At 43.2% G+C, this 15259-nt stretch overlaps 3 protein-coding genes across 7 annotated transcripts in view; 2 read left to right on the top strand and 1 right to left on the bottom strand.

Moving 5' to 3' along the window:
* The window catches only part of LOC118944524 (non-muscle caldesmon-like), a 73024-nt gene extending 59966 nt beyond the window's left edge, over positions 1–13058 (top strand). For all 5 annotated transcript variants that reach the window (XM_036964362.1, XM_036964360.1, XM_036964361.1 and 2 more), the window contains 2 exons: positions 38–146; positions 12684–13058. In XM_036964362.1, coding sequence (XP_036820257.1) covers positions 38–146; positions 12684–12709 — 135 coding nt within the window. In that variant the 3' untranslated portion in view covers positions 12710–13058. The remainder of the gene's footprint in view (positions 1–37; positions 147–12683) is intronic.
* On the top strand, positions 1659–3159 carry LOC118944525. The gene is made up of 2 exons (XM_036964364.1): positions 1659–2190; positions 2398–3159. The coding sequence occupies exons 1-2, from the start codon at positions 1731–1733 to the stop codon at positions 3144–3146; spliced, it is 1209 nt and encodes a 402-aa protein (XP_036820259.1). The 5' UTR covers positions 1659–1730; the 3' UTR covers positions 3147–3159.
* On the bottom strand, positions 3726–9772 carry LOC118944523 (mucin-2-like). The gene is given in 2 exon segments (XM_036964358.1): positions 3726–9706; positions 9709–9772. Coding segments are annotated over 2 exon segments (4329 nt in total). The 3' UTR covers positions 3726–5441.
* Positions 13059–15259: the final 2201 nt, after the last annotated feature.

Below are 15259 nucleotides of genomic sequence, written 5' to 3'. Positions count from 1 at the left end.
AGTATTTTTTTCACTGCAGTATCGAACTCTTTTCTAGGGAGCTTCCTCTGGTAAAAAGTACAAATTTGTGATGATGGCTCACGGCAAGTATGAGAAGGTTGTCGTCGGTGATGATGATTACAATGAGCACACAAACGGGAAATCAAGTAAGACTTACTTACATCCTGTTAGTAATGTATCATCATGTCTGTCCAGGAGAGAGAGAGAGGTCTGTTAGTAATGTATCATCATGTCTGTCCAGGAGGGCGAGGTCTGTTAGTAATGTATCATCATGTCTGTCCAGGAGAGAGAGAGAGGTCTGTTAGTAATGTATCATCATGTCTGTCTAGGAGGGGAGGTCTGTTAGTAATGTATCATCATGTCTGTCCAGGAGAGAGAGAGAGGTCTGTTAGTAATGTATCATCATGTTTGTCCAGGAGAGAGAGAGAGAGGTCTGTTAGTAATGTATCATCATGTCTGTCCAGGAGAGAGAGAGAGAGGTCTGTTAGTAATGTATCATCATGTCTGTCCAGGAGAGAGAGAGAGGTCTGTTAGTAATGTATCATCATGTCTGTCCAGGAGAGAGAGAGAGGTCTGTTAGTAATGTATCATCATGTCTGTCCAGGAGAGAGAGAGAGGTCTGTTAGTAATGTATCATCATGTCTGTCCAGGAGAGAGAGAGAGAGGTCTGTTAGTAATGTATCATCATGTCTGTCCAGGAGAGAGAGAGAGGTCTGTTAGTAATGTATCATCATGTCTGTCTAGGAGAGAGAGAGAGAGAGGTCTGTTAGTAATGTATCATCATGTCTGTCCAGGAGAGAGAGAGAGAGGTCTGTTAGTAATGTATCATCATGTCTGTCCAGGATTGAGAGAGGGAGAGGTCTGTTAGTAATGTATCATCATGTCTGTCCAGGATTGAGAGAGGGAGAGGTCTGTTAGTAATGTATCATCATGTCTGTCCAGGAGAGAGAGAGAGGTCTGTTAGTAATGTATCACCATGTCTGTCCAGGAGAGAGAGAGAGAGAGAGAGAGGTCTGTTAGTAATGTATCATCATGTCTGTCCAGGAGAGAGAGAGAGGTCTGTTAGTAATGTATCATCATGTCTGTCCAGGAGAGAGAGAGAGGTCTGTTAGTAATGTATCATCATGTCTGTCCAGGAGGGAGAGGTCTGTTAGTAATGTATCATCATGTCTGTCCAGGAGAGAGAGAGGTCTGTTAGTAATGTATCATAATGTCTGTCCAGGAGAGAGAGAGGTCTGTTAGTAATGTATCATCATGTCTGTCCAGGAGGGAGAGGTCTGTTAGTAATGTATCAGGAGAGAGAGGTCTGTTAGTAATGTATCAGGAGAGAGAGGTCTGTTAGTAATGTATCAGGAGAGAGAGGTCTGTTAGTAATGTATCAGGAGAGAGAGGTCTGTTAGTAATGTATCAGGAGCGAGAGGTCTGTTAGTAATGTATCAGGAGAGAGAGTTCTGTTAGTAATGTATCAGGAGAGAGAGGTCTGTTAGTAATGTATCAGGAGGGAGAGGTCTGTTAGTAATGTATCAGGAGGGAGGTCTGGGTCTGTTAGTAATGTATCAGGAGAGAGGGGTCTGTTAGTAATGTATCAGGAGGGAGGGGTCTGGGTCTGTTAGTAATGTATCAGGAGAGAGAGAGAGGGGTCTGGGTCTGTTAGTAATGTATCAGGAGGGAGGTCTGGGTCTGTTAGTAATGTATCAGGAGGGAGGTCTGGGTCTGTTAGTTGCAATTCTATGGCATTTACTAGCAGTTCCTTAGCAGTCAGCCTTGGCAACCAAGTGATTGGGATTCTCTTCTACTATATGACAGTACTAGATCTTAGACTAGTAGTACTAGATCTACAAGTACTAGATCTACCAGTACTAGATCTACCAGTACTAGATCTACCAGTACTAGATCTACCAGTACTAGATCTACCAGTACTAGATCTACCAGTACTAGATCTACCAGTACTAGATCTTAGACTAGTAGTACTAGATCTACCAGTACTAGATCTACCAGTACTAGATCTACCAGTACTAGATCTACCAGTACTAGATCTACCAGTACTAGATCTACCAGTACTAGATCTACCAGTACTAGATCTTAGACTAGTAGTACTAGATCTACCAGTACAAGATCTACCAGTACTAGATCTACCAGCACTAGATCTACCAGTACTAGATCTACCAGTATTAGATCTACCAGTACTAGGTCTTAGACTAGTAGTACCAGATCGTAGACTAGCAGTACTAGATCTACCAGTACTAGATCATAGACTAGCCGTACTAGATCTACCAGTACTAGATCTACCAGTACTAGATCATAGACTAGCAGTACTAGATCTTAGACTAATAGTACTAGATCGTAGACTAGCAGTACTAGATCTTAGACTACCAGTATTAGATCTACCAGTACTAGATCTACCAGTACTAGATCTACCAGTACTAGATCTACCAGTACTAGATCTACCAGTACTAGATCTACCAGTACTAGATCTACCAGTACTAGATCTACCAGTACTAGATCTACCAGTACTAGATCTACCAGTACTAGATCTACCAGTACTAGATCTTAGACTAGTAGTACTAGATCTACCAGTACAAGATCTACCAGTACTAGATCTACCAGTACTAGATCTTAGACTAGTAGTACTAGATCTACCAGTATTAGATCTACCAGTACTAGGTCTTAGACTAGTAGTACCAGATCGTAGACTAGCAGTACTAGATCTACCAGTACTAGATCATAGACTAGCCGTACTAGATCTACCAGTACTAGATCTACCAGTACTAGATCATAGACTAGCAGTACTAGATCTTAGACTAATAGTACTAGATCGTAGACTAGCAGTACTAGATCTTAGACTACCAGTACTAGATCTACCAGTACTAGATCTACCAGTACTAGATCTACTAGTACTAGATCTTAGACTAGTAGTGCTAGATCATAGACTAGTAGTACTAGATCGTAGACTAGCAGTACTAGATCATAGACTAGCAGTACTAGATCATAGACTAGCAGTACTAGATCTTAGACTAGCAGTACTAGATCTACCAGTACTAGATCTACCAGTACTAGATCTACCAGTACTAGATCATAGACTAATGGTCATCTCTCAATCAACTAGGAACTTATATGTCACAAACCACATCAATAATGGTACATGACTAAATAAAAACCACAGGAAACTGATAGAACAGCGTAGAGTTTACTTCAATGTAAACATGTAGACAATAAAGCAATAATTGAGTTAATCACACGACTGGCAACATCATTCTATACTGGACACGTCTATACAAAATAATGTCCCGTATACACAATCAATAGAGGTTTTTCCTTATTCAGTTTTGACCCCCGAGGCGCCACAATCCTTTTTATTACTGCACACTTGTGAGTCGAGCCAATTCTATACCAACAAGTCTAAAGCAGCAGTGTGGTTATGGTTGGCTCACGGGGACACACCCCTGTTATTTATCAATGAGAAATGATTTCATTAAACAAATACCTGAGAAGCATCAGATAGCTATAACAAAAATAGACATCTTAAATTTAAAAAAAAATATGCCACAAATTCTCAAAAGTTCCTTACAGAAGAATAAACCTTTAAAGCTTAAAAAACATGTTTTAATGCTCATTAGATCTATTCCAGCAACAAAATTATCAAAAGCTTATTTTAAAACACCAGCTGTGTCTTTATTATTTAACAAATTAACTTTCAGTGTCACTTATCTACTTAACTTCCTATATCACGATGACCCTTCTGTAGTTTATTACACAACTTCCTGTATCACAATGACCCTTCTGTAGTTTATTACACAGCTTCCTGTATCACGATGACCCTTCTGTAGTTTATTACACAGCTTCCTGTATCACGATGACCCTTCTGTAGTTTATTACACAGCTTCCTGTATCACCAAGACCCTTCTGTAGTTTATTACACAGCTTGCTGTATCACGATGACCCTTCTGTAGTTTATTACACAGCTTCCTGTATCACGAAGACCCTTCTGTAGTTTATTACACAACTTCCTGTATCACGAAGACCCTTCTGTAGTTTATTACACAACTTCCTGTATCACGATGACCCTTCTGTAGTTAATTACACAGCTTCCTGTATCACAAAGACCCTTCTGTAGTTTATTACACAGCTTCCTGTATCACGATGACCCTTCTGTAGTTTATTGCATGAAGCACCTTTATCTTACATTCCTTCATTCTTATCCATTCTGCACCATTGAAGACATTCATCACAAAGCAATCCATGTCCTATCATCATGTCCCATAAGGATCCATGTCCTATCATCACGTCCCATAAGGATACATGTCCATCTGTTTTTTCTCTGCCCTTTCTTCTGCTCAGAGAATCTCCAACATATCTAAAAACTGTCTCCCTCCTCCTACGGGACATTTGACATGACATTAATACATTTAGTTTGCTATTTAAATATATTTTCAACCAACCTGCAAACTGAAAGTGCTTTTCAAACCAACTGTTTTTGTGTTGTCATTTCCAGTCGGGCCTACGTATCCTTCTGCTGCCTTCTATTGAAGCCACACCTTCTCCCCCTGTATGTCCAACTTTTGTAGCTGTGCCCCTCCCATAGCTCCACTATAGAGTTATAAACACCAGAGGGAAAACTTCCACTGACTTTAAAAACGTTGCATGCAGTCACATTTTATGGTGTTAAGTTCAAAGTTAGAGTTCTCCCTCGAGTCTGGTGTATATACCCCTATTAGCTAGGCTCCACCTCTAGCTAGGCTCCGCCTCTAGCTAGGCTCCACCTCTAGCTAGGCTCCACCTCTAGCTAGGCTCCACCTCTAGCTAGGCTCCACCTCTAGCTAGGCTCCACATCTAGCTAGCCTCCACATCTAGCTAGGCTCCGCCTCTAGCTAGGCTCCACCTCTAACTAGGCCCAGCCTCTAATAATGCTCTACCTCTAGCTAGGCTCCACCTCTAATTAGGCTCCACCTCTAGCTGGGCTCCACATCTAGCTAGGCTCCACCTCTAGCTAGGCTCCACCTCTCTCACAGCTACACTGCTCTGTCATCCAATGCCCTTCCGTTGCATCAATCCAGGAATGTACAAGCCCTATTTATTACACACTGTCATCAGACACTCTACTCCTAACCTCACCCAGGGTGAACACTCTAAGACTAAGACACAAGCAATGCTTAAAAAAAATACAACATCGTTCTATGGCGCAAGAAAGATGTAATGAGCCGTCTGCATGCATCCAACATCATTGTCTTAAAAGCTCATGATCATAGTTAAAAATCGTAGTTTAAACACCATATTGAAGTAAATATCCTGGCATAGCCTACTGCACTGCAGCCCTTGATCAGAAGCTTATTTAACATACAGATCTCTAGCTATATGATAACTGAAATCAATCTATTGAGGTTTATTCATCTACTTAATGAGAAGATCGAGCAGCAATGTTCTGGTGTGTGTGGAGTTCAAAGTCAGACATCAGTTGTTCTTGAGGAACCGAATCCCCTGGCAGTTTTATTAAAGTCCTTCCCTTCCCCGTCCTGATTTTTGCGGTTAATCAGCCCCCTCTGGAACACAGCTGACATCTTCACCAGCGGCTTCTCTGCAGCCTCTTTAATCTTTCTGGCATCAAAGCGCGGACTGTAGAGGAGGAGCGGCAAGCGACTGGCAAAAGAGGGGACGACCTCCATCTCGTTCTCTTTCTGCTGATTGACTTTCCGTGTCTTATTGGTCTGCTCTCTCTGGTCTTTCTTCTTGTCGGAACCGTCGGGAGCTTTGCTAGCTTTGATCTGCTGCATGATTGCTTCCTTGGTAGAGAACATGTGGAAGAGCATGGCGTCCCACATCTTCATTGCTCTGGGCGCCTCTGTCTCCTTCAGCACTTCTTTGCCCTTCTCAGAGTGGTCTTTGACTTTTGCTGAAGAAGCTTGACTGGATTTGGCCTGGTCAGTGTTCTTACTGTAGATGGCGCCATCCCTGCTGACAGATTCGGGCTCTGGCTCCGGGAACTGAGGTTCCTCTGGTTCAACGACCATGTGTTTTTTGAGGCGCGACCAGCCACTGAACATGGTCTTCATACTTTTAGGTTTCATTGCATTCAGTGCAGCGTTAGCAAGGCTAGGTTTAGCTGTTGGAGCTTGGGGCTTGTCTACTTTGTCTACATTGTCAACAGTCGAAGATGCAGTTGATATCGTAGGCTTCGTACAGGGTGTCTCTTGACGTCTGGCTGCTTTCCCCTGTGCACCTGATGCATTGGCTTCCACATCTTCCATTGTGTCTGTCTCTGTCTGTCCAGTCTTTGGCTGAGATGGCGATGACATTCCTCTGTTTGTGGGCAGGGATTTTACAGAGGCTGAGGCCTGAGGCAGAGAGGCAGGATTGGAACAGTCAATCACTTTGGTAACGGCAGGTAGTTTTATCACAGTGTCTACGGCAGCGGTTGGGGTTGGGGACGATATACGTTCTATAGCAGGCTTTGTGGAAGTGGTGTTAGTCGATTTAGGCTCTGGTGTCGGTTTTAGGGAGGCAATAGCTTCAATGTCATGCTTCGTCAAGGGTTTAGCTTCAGTAGAAGGGTTTAACCAAGGTCTAGTGGGACTAAAGCAACTTCTTGATGCCATAACCTTTGCAGCAGGTCTAGCTTCAACAGTAGGGCTGAAGCAGGATCTACTTTCTATAGTAGGTGTTGTTGAAGGTTGTACATGTATGGTAGGCTTGTTAGCTGGTTTAGGTTCTGGTGCAGGTTTTGTGAAGTCTCTAGTTTCCATATTATTCTGTGGAAAGGGTTTACCTTCAATAAAAGGGCTTAAGGTGGTTTCTATTTCTATGGGCTTTGGGGAAGGTGGTACATATACAGTAGGCATGTTAGCTGGTTTAGGCTCTGGGGGTGATTTAGCAAAGACTCTGGTTTCCATATTGTGCTGTATAATGGGTATAGCTTCAACAGTAGGGCTGAAGCAGGGTCTAGTTTCTCTAGTAGGTTCTGTTGAAGGTGGTACATATACGGTAGGCTTGTTAGCTGGTTTAGGCTCTGGGGATGATTTAGCAAAGACTCTGGTTTCCATATTGTGCTGTATAATGGGTATAGCTTCAACAGTAGGGCTGAAGCAGGGTCTAGTTTCTCTAGTAGGTTTTGTTGAAGGTTGTACATATACAGTAGGCATGTTAGCTGCTTTAGGCTCTGGGGGTGATTTAGCAAAGACTCTGGTTTCCATATTGTGCTGTATAATGGGTATAGCTTCAACAGTAGGGCTGAAGCAGGGTCTAGTTTCTCTAGTAGGTGTTGTCGAAGGTTGTACATTTACGGTAGGCTTATTTGTTGCATGGTTAGGTTCTGTAACAGCTTTAGGTTCCATAGGTGTTGTTGACCATGGTCTGTTATGTCTACGTGGCGGTGTAGAAGGTAGGACTTTTATGGTAGCTTTGTTAGGAAGCACTGAGACCGGTTTTGGGGAGGCGCTAGCTTCTACGACGGGCTCCATAAAGGGTTTAGCTTCAATAGTAGGGCTAAAAGAGTCTGCGGTAGGTTTTGTTGAAGGTTGTTCATTTATGGTAGTTATATTAGCCCAGACAGGTTCAAGGGATTTTGGTGAGGCTTTAGCTTCTGCAACATATTTTGTAAAGGGTTTAGTTTCTAAAGCAGGGGTTGAGGGAGGTACGGCCTCTATTATGGGAGGTGTGGGAGGTTGTACAATTATTATAGGCCTGTTAGTATGTGGGACATGTTTTGGAGAGGAACTATTGTTGTTAACAGGCTTTGTAAAATGCTTAGCTTGTAAAGTAGGGCTTATTGGGGATCTAATTTCTGTGGATGGCTGTGCACTTATGATAGTTGAGTTAGTACGTGTAGGCTCTAGGGATGGTTTCAGCCAAGCTCCATTTGCTACAATAGGGTTTGTAAATTGTTTACCTTCGTTCGCAGAGCTGGCTGTGAATCTCGTTTCAGTAGTGGACTTGGTGGAAGGTTTTTCATCAATGGTAGATTTTGTAGATTGTCTGCATTCAATTGCTTTGTGGGAGTTGGTTTCTACAAAATGCTTCCTAGTACGGTTTGCATGGTACTGCATGATACTGGGCAGAATATTTTCTGGAGTAGACTTGCCAGGTTGTACAGGTTCTATTAAATGCTCGTTGGGGAGTTGGGCTTCTATGCTAGGCGTGCTAGAGAGTTGGGCTACTATGCTAGGTGGGCTGGGAAGTTGAGCTGCTATGATAGGTGAGCTGGGAAGTTGGGCTACTATGATAGGTGGGCTGGGAAGTTGGGCTACTATGATAGGTGGGCTGGGAAGTTGTGCTATTTTGGTAGGTGGGCTAGGAAGTTTAGTTCCAGTGATAGGTGTGCATGAATGTTGGTTTTCTATAGTAGGTTTGGTGAGGACTTGGGTTCCTGTTTCAATGGTAGATGTTTCAATAGTAGGTGTATGAGAGAGTTGAGTTCTTATGGTTGGCACACTAGGCTTGCTAGGTAGTTTGGTGTCTATGGTAGGCTTGCCTGGTAGTATAGTTGCTGTGGTAGGTTGGCTGGGGAGTTGGCTTCCGATATCAGGGTTGTTGGGGACTCCTATGACAGGTTTTCTGGGTAGTTTAGTGTCTGTGCTAATATTAGCCTTGATAGAAAGATGCATGACTGTGGGATCTGCCTCTGACTTTCCACTGTGTCGGGGAATATTTGCTACAGTTGAATTTTGTGAAACTTCAGCATTTGGAATGCTGAAAGGAAACAGCGACTTTGACACAACATTCCTACCCATCGGGAATGAAGGAGTTTCATTTAGCTGAAATGGAGCTGGTCTGGTTGTGTGTACCACACCTGCTTTATGTGCCCGTCTTGGAACCTCAGAATGAGAGGCCATTGGTGTGGGGACTTCACTGGTGGCTGGTGGAAGAGTTAACTGTCCGAGGGCCAATAGAAGTTCAGGTTTTGTTATGTCCACAACGGGTGTTATATCAGGTTGTATTGCATAAGCAGGTGCTTCGGATTTGTTAACATCTGATGTATTGGGTTTAAATATGGCTGCCTTATCCGTCGGCGTCTGAGAACAGCCAGTTGCAGCTAAAGGTGTTGAAAGTGAAGGTGCCGGAACAGTAGAATGCAGCCCTTGCAAGGTAGGTTTCTGTTGTTCTCTGCTGGGTGTGTTTGATCCTACGGGGGATGTTTCAGGTTTAGAGATGAAAGGAGGACGAGGCCCATTTGGTAATCCATTAGTCTGTGCTGTGGGTGGTGATGGTGTTGATTTGTTAGCTTTAGGTCCAGAAGGACCGTAGTATGTCCGGATCCCACCATAGGCAACATACTCAGCCGGAGTCAGTCCGTAATATGTTGACCGTGTTTTAGTTTTTTGGGATGTAGGGGTCTTTTTATGCTCTATCAATGGTGCCAGAACTTTACGTAAGCCAATTATAGGAGAGTCTGGGTATCTAGGGGTCAATGGAGATTGAGGTGATGAAATCATTGGCGTTAGCACAGTGTTTGGAGGTGGTTGTGCTGAAATCATTGGCGTTAGCACAGTGTTTGGAGGTGGTTGTGCTGAGATCATTGGCGTTAGCACAGTGTTTGGAGGTGGTTGTGCTGAAATCATTGGCGTTAGCACAGTGTTTGGAGGTGGTTGTGCTGAAATCATTGGCGTTAGCACAGTGTTTGGAGGTGGTTGTGCTGAGATCATTGGCACAGTGGGTCCGTTTGGTGGAGCTGAAATGGTTGGCGCTTTGAATCCATTTGAAGCTATCTTTGGTATCCCTTTGGTGGACAATGGGGTCTGTTGCTTTTGATACTCAGGTGGGATTCCATATTCAGTTGTTTCATCCATCTTATCTTTCCGCATATGAGGTTCTGTAAACTTTACTTTTGGCTTGGAAACTGCAATGTCACGTGCAGCGATCTTTGATGCTAGAATCTCATTGGGAGTTCTCTCAGCCATAGATCTTTCAGTGGTGGTTGTACTTCCACTAGTCTGGTTCCTATTTCTATCACCTTGTGAAAGTTCCACTGAGCCGGCACTGGCAGAACCAGCTGATTTTGGTTGTTCAGTGGCTGTTGAGCGAGTTTGGGCTGCACTTGTAACAGGCATTGATGGGGGAGATTTGACTGTACTGTTAACTGGCATTGATGGGGGTGATTTGACTCTGCTGGCAACAGGAATTGCTAGGGGAGTTTGGGCTGTACTGGTAACAGTCATCACCGGGGGAGATTTAACTCTACACGTAACAGGCATGGGTGACTTGTGTCTCTGTGTGTTTATGACTGAGGCATGTACATCTTGATAGGAGCTGAAGGCATGAGATATATTAGTCATAAATCCGAGCATAGTAGTTGTATCCTGTATCTCCTTGTATCTGTGTGTCTCTTTGTTTACAACCAAAGCATGTACATCTTGATAGGAGCTGAATGCAGAAGATATCGTAGCCATAGACCGTTCCATGTTGGTTGTTATTCCATTAGTCTGAGTTGTACTTCTTTCAACACTGGTCAGACCTTGTAAATGTTTGTCAGAGTTAGATCCTATTGGTTTTAGTGCTTCTGCTGCAGCTGAGGGAATATTGCTTGTCGTGGTAACAGGCATTGAAGGAGGAGATTTGACTCTACTGTTAAGAGGTATTGCTGAGGGTGTTTGGGCTGTACTGGTTACATGTATTGTTGAGGGAGATTTAACTCTACTGTTAACAGTTATTGCTGAGGGTGTTTGGGCTGTACTGGTAATAGCCATTGGCGACTTGAATCTCTGTGTGACGTGTACATCCTGACAGGAGCTGAACATAGAAGATAAATTAGCCATAGATCCTCCCATGGTAGTTGTAATTCCATTATTTTGGAATATGTCTGTATCTGAACGAGATCCAATTGGTTTCAGTTGTTCGGTTGCTGCTGAGAGAGCACTGGTAACAGTCATTGGTGACTTGTATTTCTCTGTCTCTGTGTTTACGACCGAGGCGTGCACATCCCGAGAGGAGAAGAAGACTGGACTTGCAGCGAACAGGAGTGGATTGGCTTTCGATATCTCAAAAACAGGTGTCAGTCTTCCCATTGTGGGATGGTGTGAGGGTGTTTTCGATCTTCCAGAAGGGGTCTTTGCCACGGAAACTTTATATGGGATAGCCGGCTCACTTTGGTGACAAGTCATTGGTGATTTCTCCCTGTGTATAGTGGATAACGATGCTCCTTGATACAATATATTCACTCCTGTTATGTCTGGAAGTGCAGGCTTGGAGATTTCGTAAAACGTTGCCTTGGATGTGTAAATCATTGTTTGTGGGACGACGTCAGACGGTTTGACTTTATGGGAATTAGCTTGATTTATTTGCGTGCTGACCCTCTTGGAAGCCACTTTGTTCATAATGTGATCTTCAGAACCAAGGTTATTAGTGACCAAAACTGGTGTGGTCTTTGGAGCCTCATCCTTTGGCTTACTGGGTGTCGTCACCTGATGGGTTGAGGTCAGAGGTTGTGTCTGAAGGGTTGGCGCTGACATCAGTACTGGAGCAGGAGGTGGGACTGGAACTTGGACCTGAGCGGGTAATGGTGCCAGAACCGGACCCAGGCTCGGACCACTAGGTACTGGTGGGGAAAGAGTCATAACATGAGTTGATATCTTAGGGGAACATGGAGTTGGGGGAGTTGACTGTGGTACACTGGGGACTGAGTCTGGAGCTACTGTTGCCGTGGCCACCGACCCAGACGAATTCAGTGCTACAGATGAATACAAGTCATACAGATGAACTGCAGGGCCTTGTGAGAACTCAGGTACGGGTGGGGGTGGGGGTGGGGGTGGCGGAGGCGAGGGTGGCATCATACTTTCTGTGTCGTCATCGTCAAACATAAACGACGAGCACTCAAAGAGGGGCGCCACCTGGTTCTCTGATGTCTGCATGGGAGCGGTGTAGTCCAGTGGGGGAAAGACCCCTGTCTGGCCGTAAGGATTGTTACCATATGGACCACTGGGGGGGAACGAGAACGGAGAGGGGGGGTGTGGATCATACAGAGGCCTAATGGGGAAACTGAAGTCCGGTGACCGGGGAGGAGTCGAGTGTGTGTCGCTGTGCTCGAGGTCCGAAGCTTCGTGTACGGGGGACAGACAGGAGCGGAAGGGGATGGGAGTCTGGGAGGGTCGGGCTTTCTTCTTGGCACTCTTCTTGATGAGTTTCTGCAGCCGGGCATTGGCCTTGTCTGGTTTGGGCAGCAGGGGAGGGGGAGGCTGGGAGGGGTCGGGAAGGTCCGGCTGGAGTCCATTGCTGTAACTGACTGCCATCAGCGTTTCATTTCAACCCCCTGAAAAGACAAAAAACAAAGACAAAACATCAAGCAGAAAGAATTCAATGACAAAATGATATATTTATTTGACATAAATCTACCAAAACTTTAACCGGGGTGGCAGGTTAGCATAGTGGTTAGAGCGTTGGACTAGTAACCGGAAGGTTGCAAGTTCAAACCCCCGAGCTGACAAGGTACAAATCTGTCGTTCTGCCCCTGAACAGGCAGTTAACCCACTGTTCCTAGGCCGTTATTGAAAAAAAAAAAAAATGTGTACTTGAGTTTAACTAGTTAAAAAAAGAAAGAAAATCCATGTCTTTAATTTTTTTGTGAGCTTCTATTAAGAGAAAAATTCATTACAAACGGACAACATTTGAAACCAACAGAAGAGGCCACATGCTAGTGTGTTACTGTAATGAATAGAAATGAATCATTGACATCCCTCTTCTCTTTCTGGTTTGATTTTCAGCTGGACAATGCCTTGAGGAACTGTGAAGAACAGACGTTGGACTGTGATTATTTCGACGATCACTTCACATCATATTTATCATTCATTTCATTTAGCTGACATATTCCTCTCAAAAACTATGTTTAGATCAACGTGTCTGAAGCATATGCAGTATGTTATGTGTACCAGTTGATTTTCTCTATAGCAACACACTGCCAACCTGGTATAAAATTATTCACAAACGGTCAAAAATATACAATTATTCAAAAATATTCATGTTTGTACTCGTTTATTTTGGACAATCTTATCCATGATGTATTTTAGTGAATAATGTGTTTTCATTTACTATTTGTTTTAACTTTAATTTAAAAAAAAAATAATAAAGTAAATGAATGAGGTAAATGTGCCATTGTGTGATGTGACGTATTAACAGTATTTAAACAGTCAAGTCCTATTTCTGTGGTTCTATCAATCTCTATGTTGTTCTATCAATCTCTATGTTGTTCTATCAATCTCTATGTTGTTCTATCAATATCTCTATGTTGTTCTATCAATCTCTATGTTGTTCTATCAATCTCTATGTTGTTTCCATTAGTGGGTGAGGTCATGGTATACTGATCCTGTGGTCCGCGCATGTTGTTTCAGTAATGTGGGCCAGCCCTCACAGCTGTCCTGCGCTTTATTTAACCACTGCTAATGGCTCTATGAAAACTGCTTTAGATAGATTTGGCATCCCATGACAACCGGCTCGTTAAAAATAGGTTCTTAAAAGGGCTTCGGTATCCTGGGGCTGCTGGGTAACTTTATAAAACCTCAATAGTTGAAATAGACAATAGAAGTCCCTTTGGCGTCTACTTTATAAGGATCGTAATATGTGAGGCAAGTATAAACATGTCTCCATATAAAGTTTATACACTGCTCAAAAAAATGAAGGGAACACTAAAATAACACATCCTAGATCTGAATGGATGAAATATTCTTATTAAATTTTTTTTTTTCTTTATATAGTTGAATGTGCTGACAACAAAATCACACAAAAAAAATGATCAATGGAAATCTAATTTATCAACCCATGGGGGTCTGGATTTGGAGTCACACTCAAAATTAAAGTGGAAAACCACACTACAGGCTGATCCAACTTTGATGTAATGTCCTTAAAACAAGTCAAAATGAGGCTCAGTAGTGTGTGTGGCCTCCACATGCCTGTATGACCTCCCTACAACGCCTGGGCATGCTCCTGATGAGGTGGTGGATGGTCTCCTGAGGGATCTCCTCCCAGACCTGGACTAAAGCATCCGCCAACTTCTGGACAGTCTGTGGTGCAACGTGGCGTTGGTGGATGGAGCGAGTCATGATGTCCCAGATGTGCTCAATTGGATTCAGATCTGGGGAACGGGCGGGCCAGTCCATAGCATCAATGCCTTCCTCTTGCAGGAACTGCTGACACACTCCAGCCACATGAGGTCTAGCATTTTCTTGCATTAGGAGGAACCCAGGGCCAACCACACCAGAATATGGTCTCACAAGGGGTCTGAGGATCTCATCTCGGTACCAAATGGCAGTCAGGCTACCTCTGGCGAGCACATGGAGGGCTGTGCGGCCCCCCAAAGAAATGCCACCCCACACCATGACTGACCCACCGCCAAACCGGTCATGCTGGAGGATGTTGCAGGCAGCAGAACGTTCTCCACAGCGTCTCCAGACTCTCCAGTCTGTCACATGTGCTCAGTGTGAACCTGCTTTCATCTGTGAACCAATTCGGATGATATTGTTGATTACTGCTGTTTTTTTTAAACTCTTTTCTCTCTTGTAACTAGCTGATTCATCTAGACTACATTAGAGATGATCAGATTATATATCTAACTAGCTGATTCATCTAGACTACATTAGAGGTGATCAGATGGTATATCTAACTAGCTGATTCATCTAGACTACATTAGAGATGATCAGATGATATATCTAACTAGCTGATTCATCTAGACTACATTAGAGATGATCAGATTATATATCTAACTAGCTGATTCATCTAGACTACATTAGAGATGATCAGATGATATAACTAACTAGCTGATTCATCTAGACTACATTAGAGGTGATCAGATTATATATCTAACTAGCTGATTCATCTAGACTACATTAGAGATGGTCAGATTATATATCTAACTAGCTGATTCATCTAGACTACATTAGAGATGGTCAGATTATATATCTAACTAGCTGATTCATCTAGACTACATTAGAGATGATCAGATGGTATAACTAACTAGCTGATTCATCTAGACTACATTAGAGATGATCAGATGGTATAACTAACTAGCTGATTCATCTAGACTACATTAGAGATGGTCAGATTATATATCTAACTAGCTGATTCATCTAGACTACATTAGAGATGATCAGATGACTTAACTAACTAGCTGATTCATCTAGACTACATTAGAGATGGTCAGATTATATATCTAACTAGCTGATTCATCTAGACTACATTAGAGGTGATCAGATTATATATCTAACTAGCTGATTCATCTAGACTACATTAGAGATGGTCAGATTATATATCTAACTAGCTGATTCATCTAGACTACATTAGAGATGAT

The sequence above is a fragment of the Oncorhynchus mykiss genome, chromosome 26 (genome assembly GCF_013265735.2).
Source record: "Oncorhynchus mykiss isolate Arlee chromosome 26, USDA_OmykA_1.1, whole genome shotgun sequence".
NCBI lineage: Eukaryota > Metazoa > Chordata > Actinopteri > Salmoniformes > Salmonidae > Oncorhynchus > Oncorhynchus mykiss.
Note: the sequence above shows the minus strand (reverse complement) of the source record. Positions and strands in the feature narration are given on the sequence as shown.

Excerpts from the sequence above, each read along its gene's own strand:
- LOC118944525 (XM_036964364.1), top strand. The coding sequence starts at position 1,731 with ATGGCATTTACTAGCAGTTCCTTAGCAGTCAGCCTTGGCAACCAAGTG. Across the intron at positions 2,191-2,397 it reads ATTAGATCTACCAGTACTAG|ATCTACCAGTACTAGATCTA; the intron begins GTCTTAGACTAG and ends TACCAGTACTAG.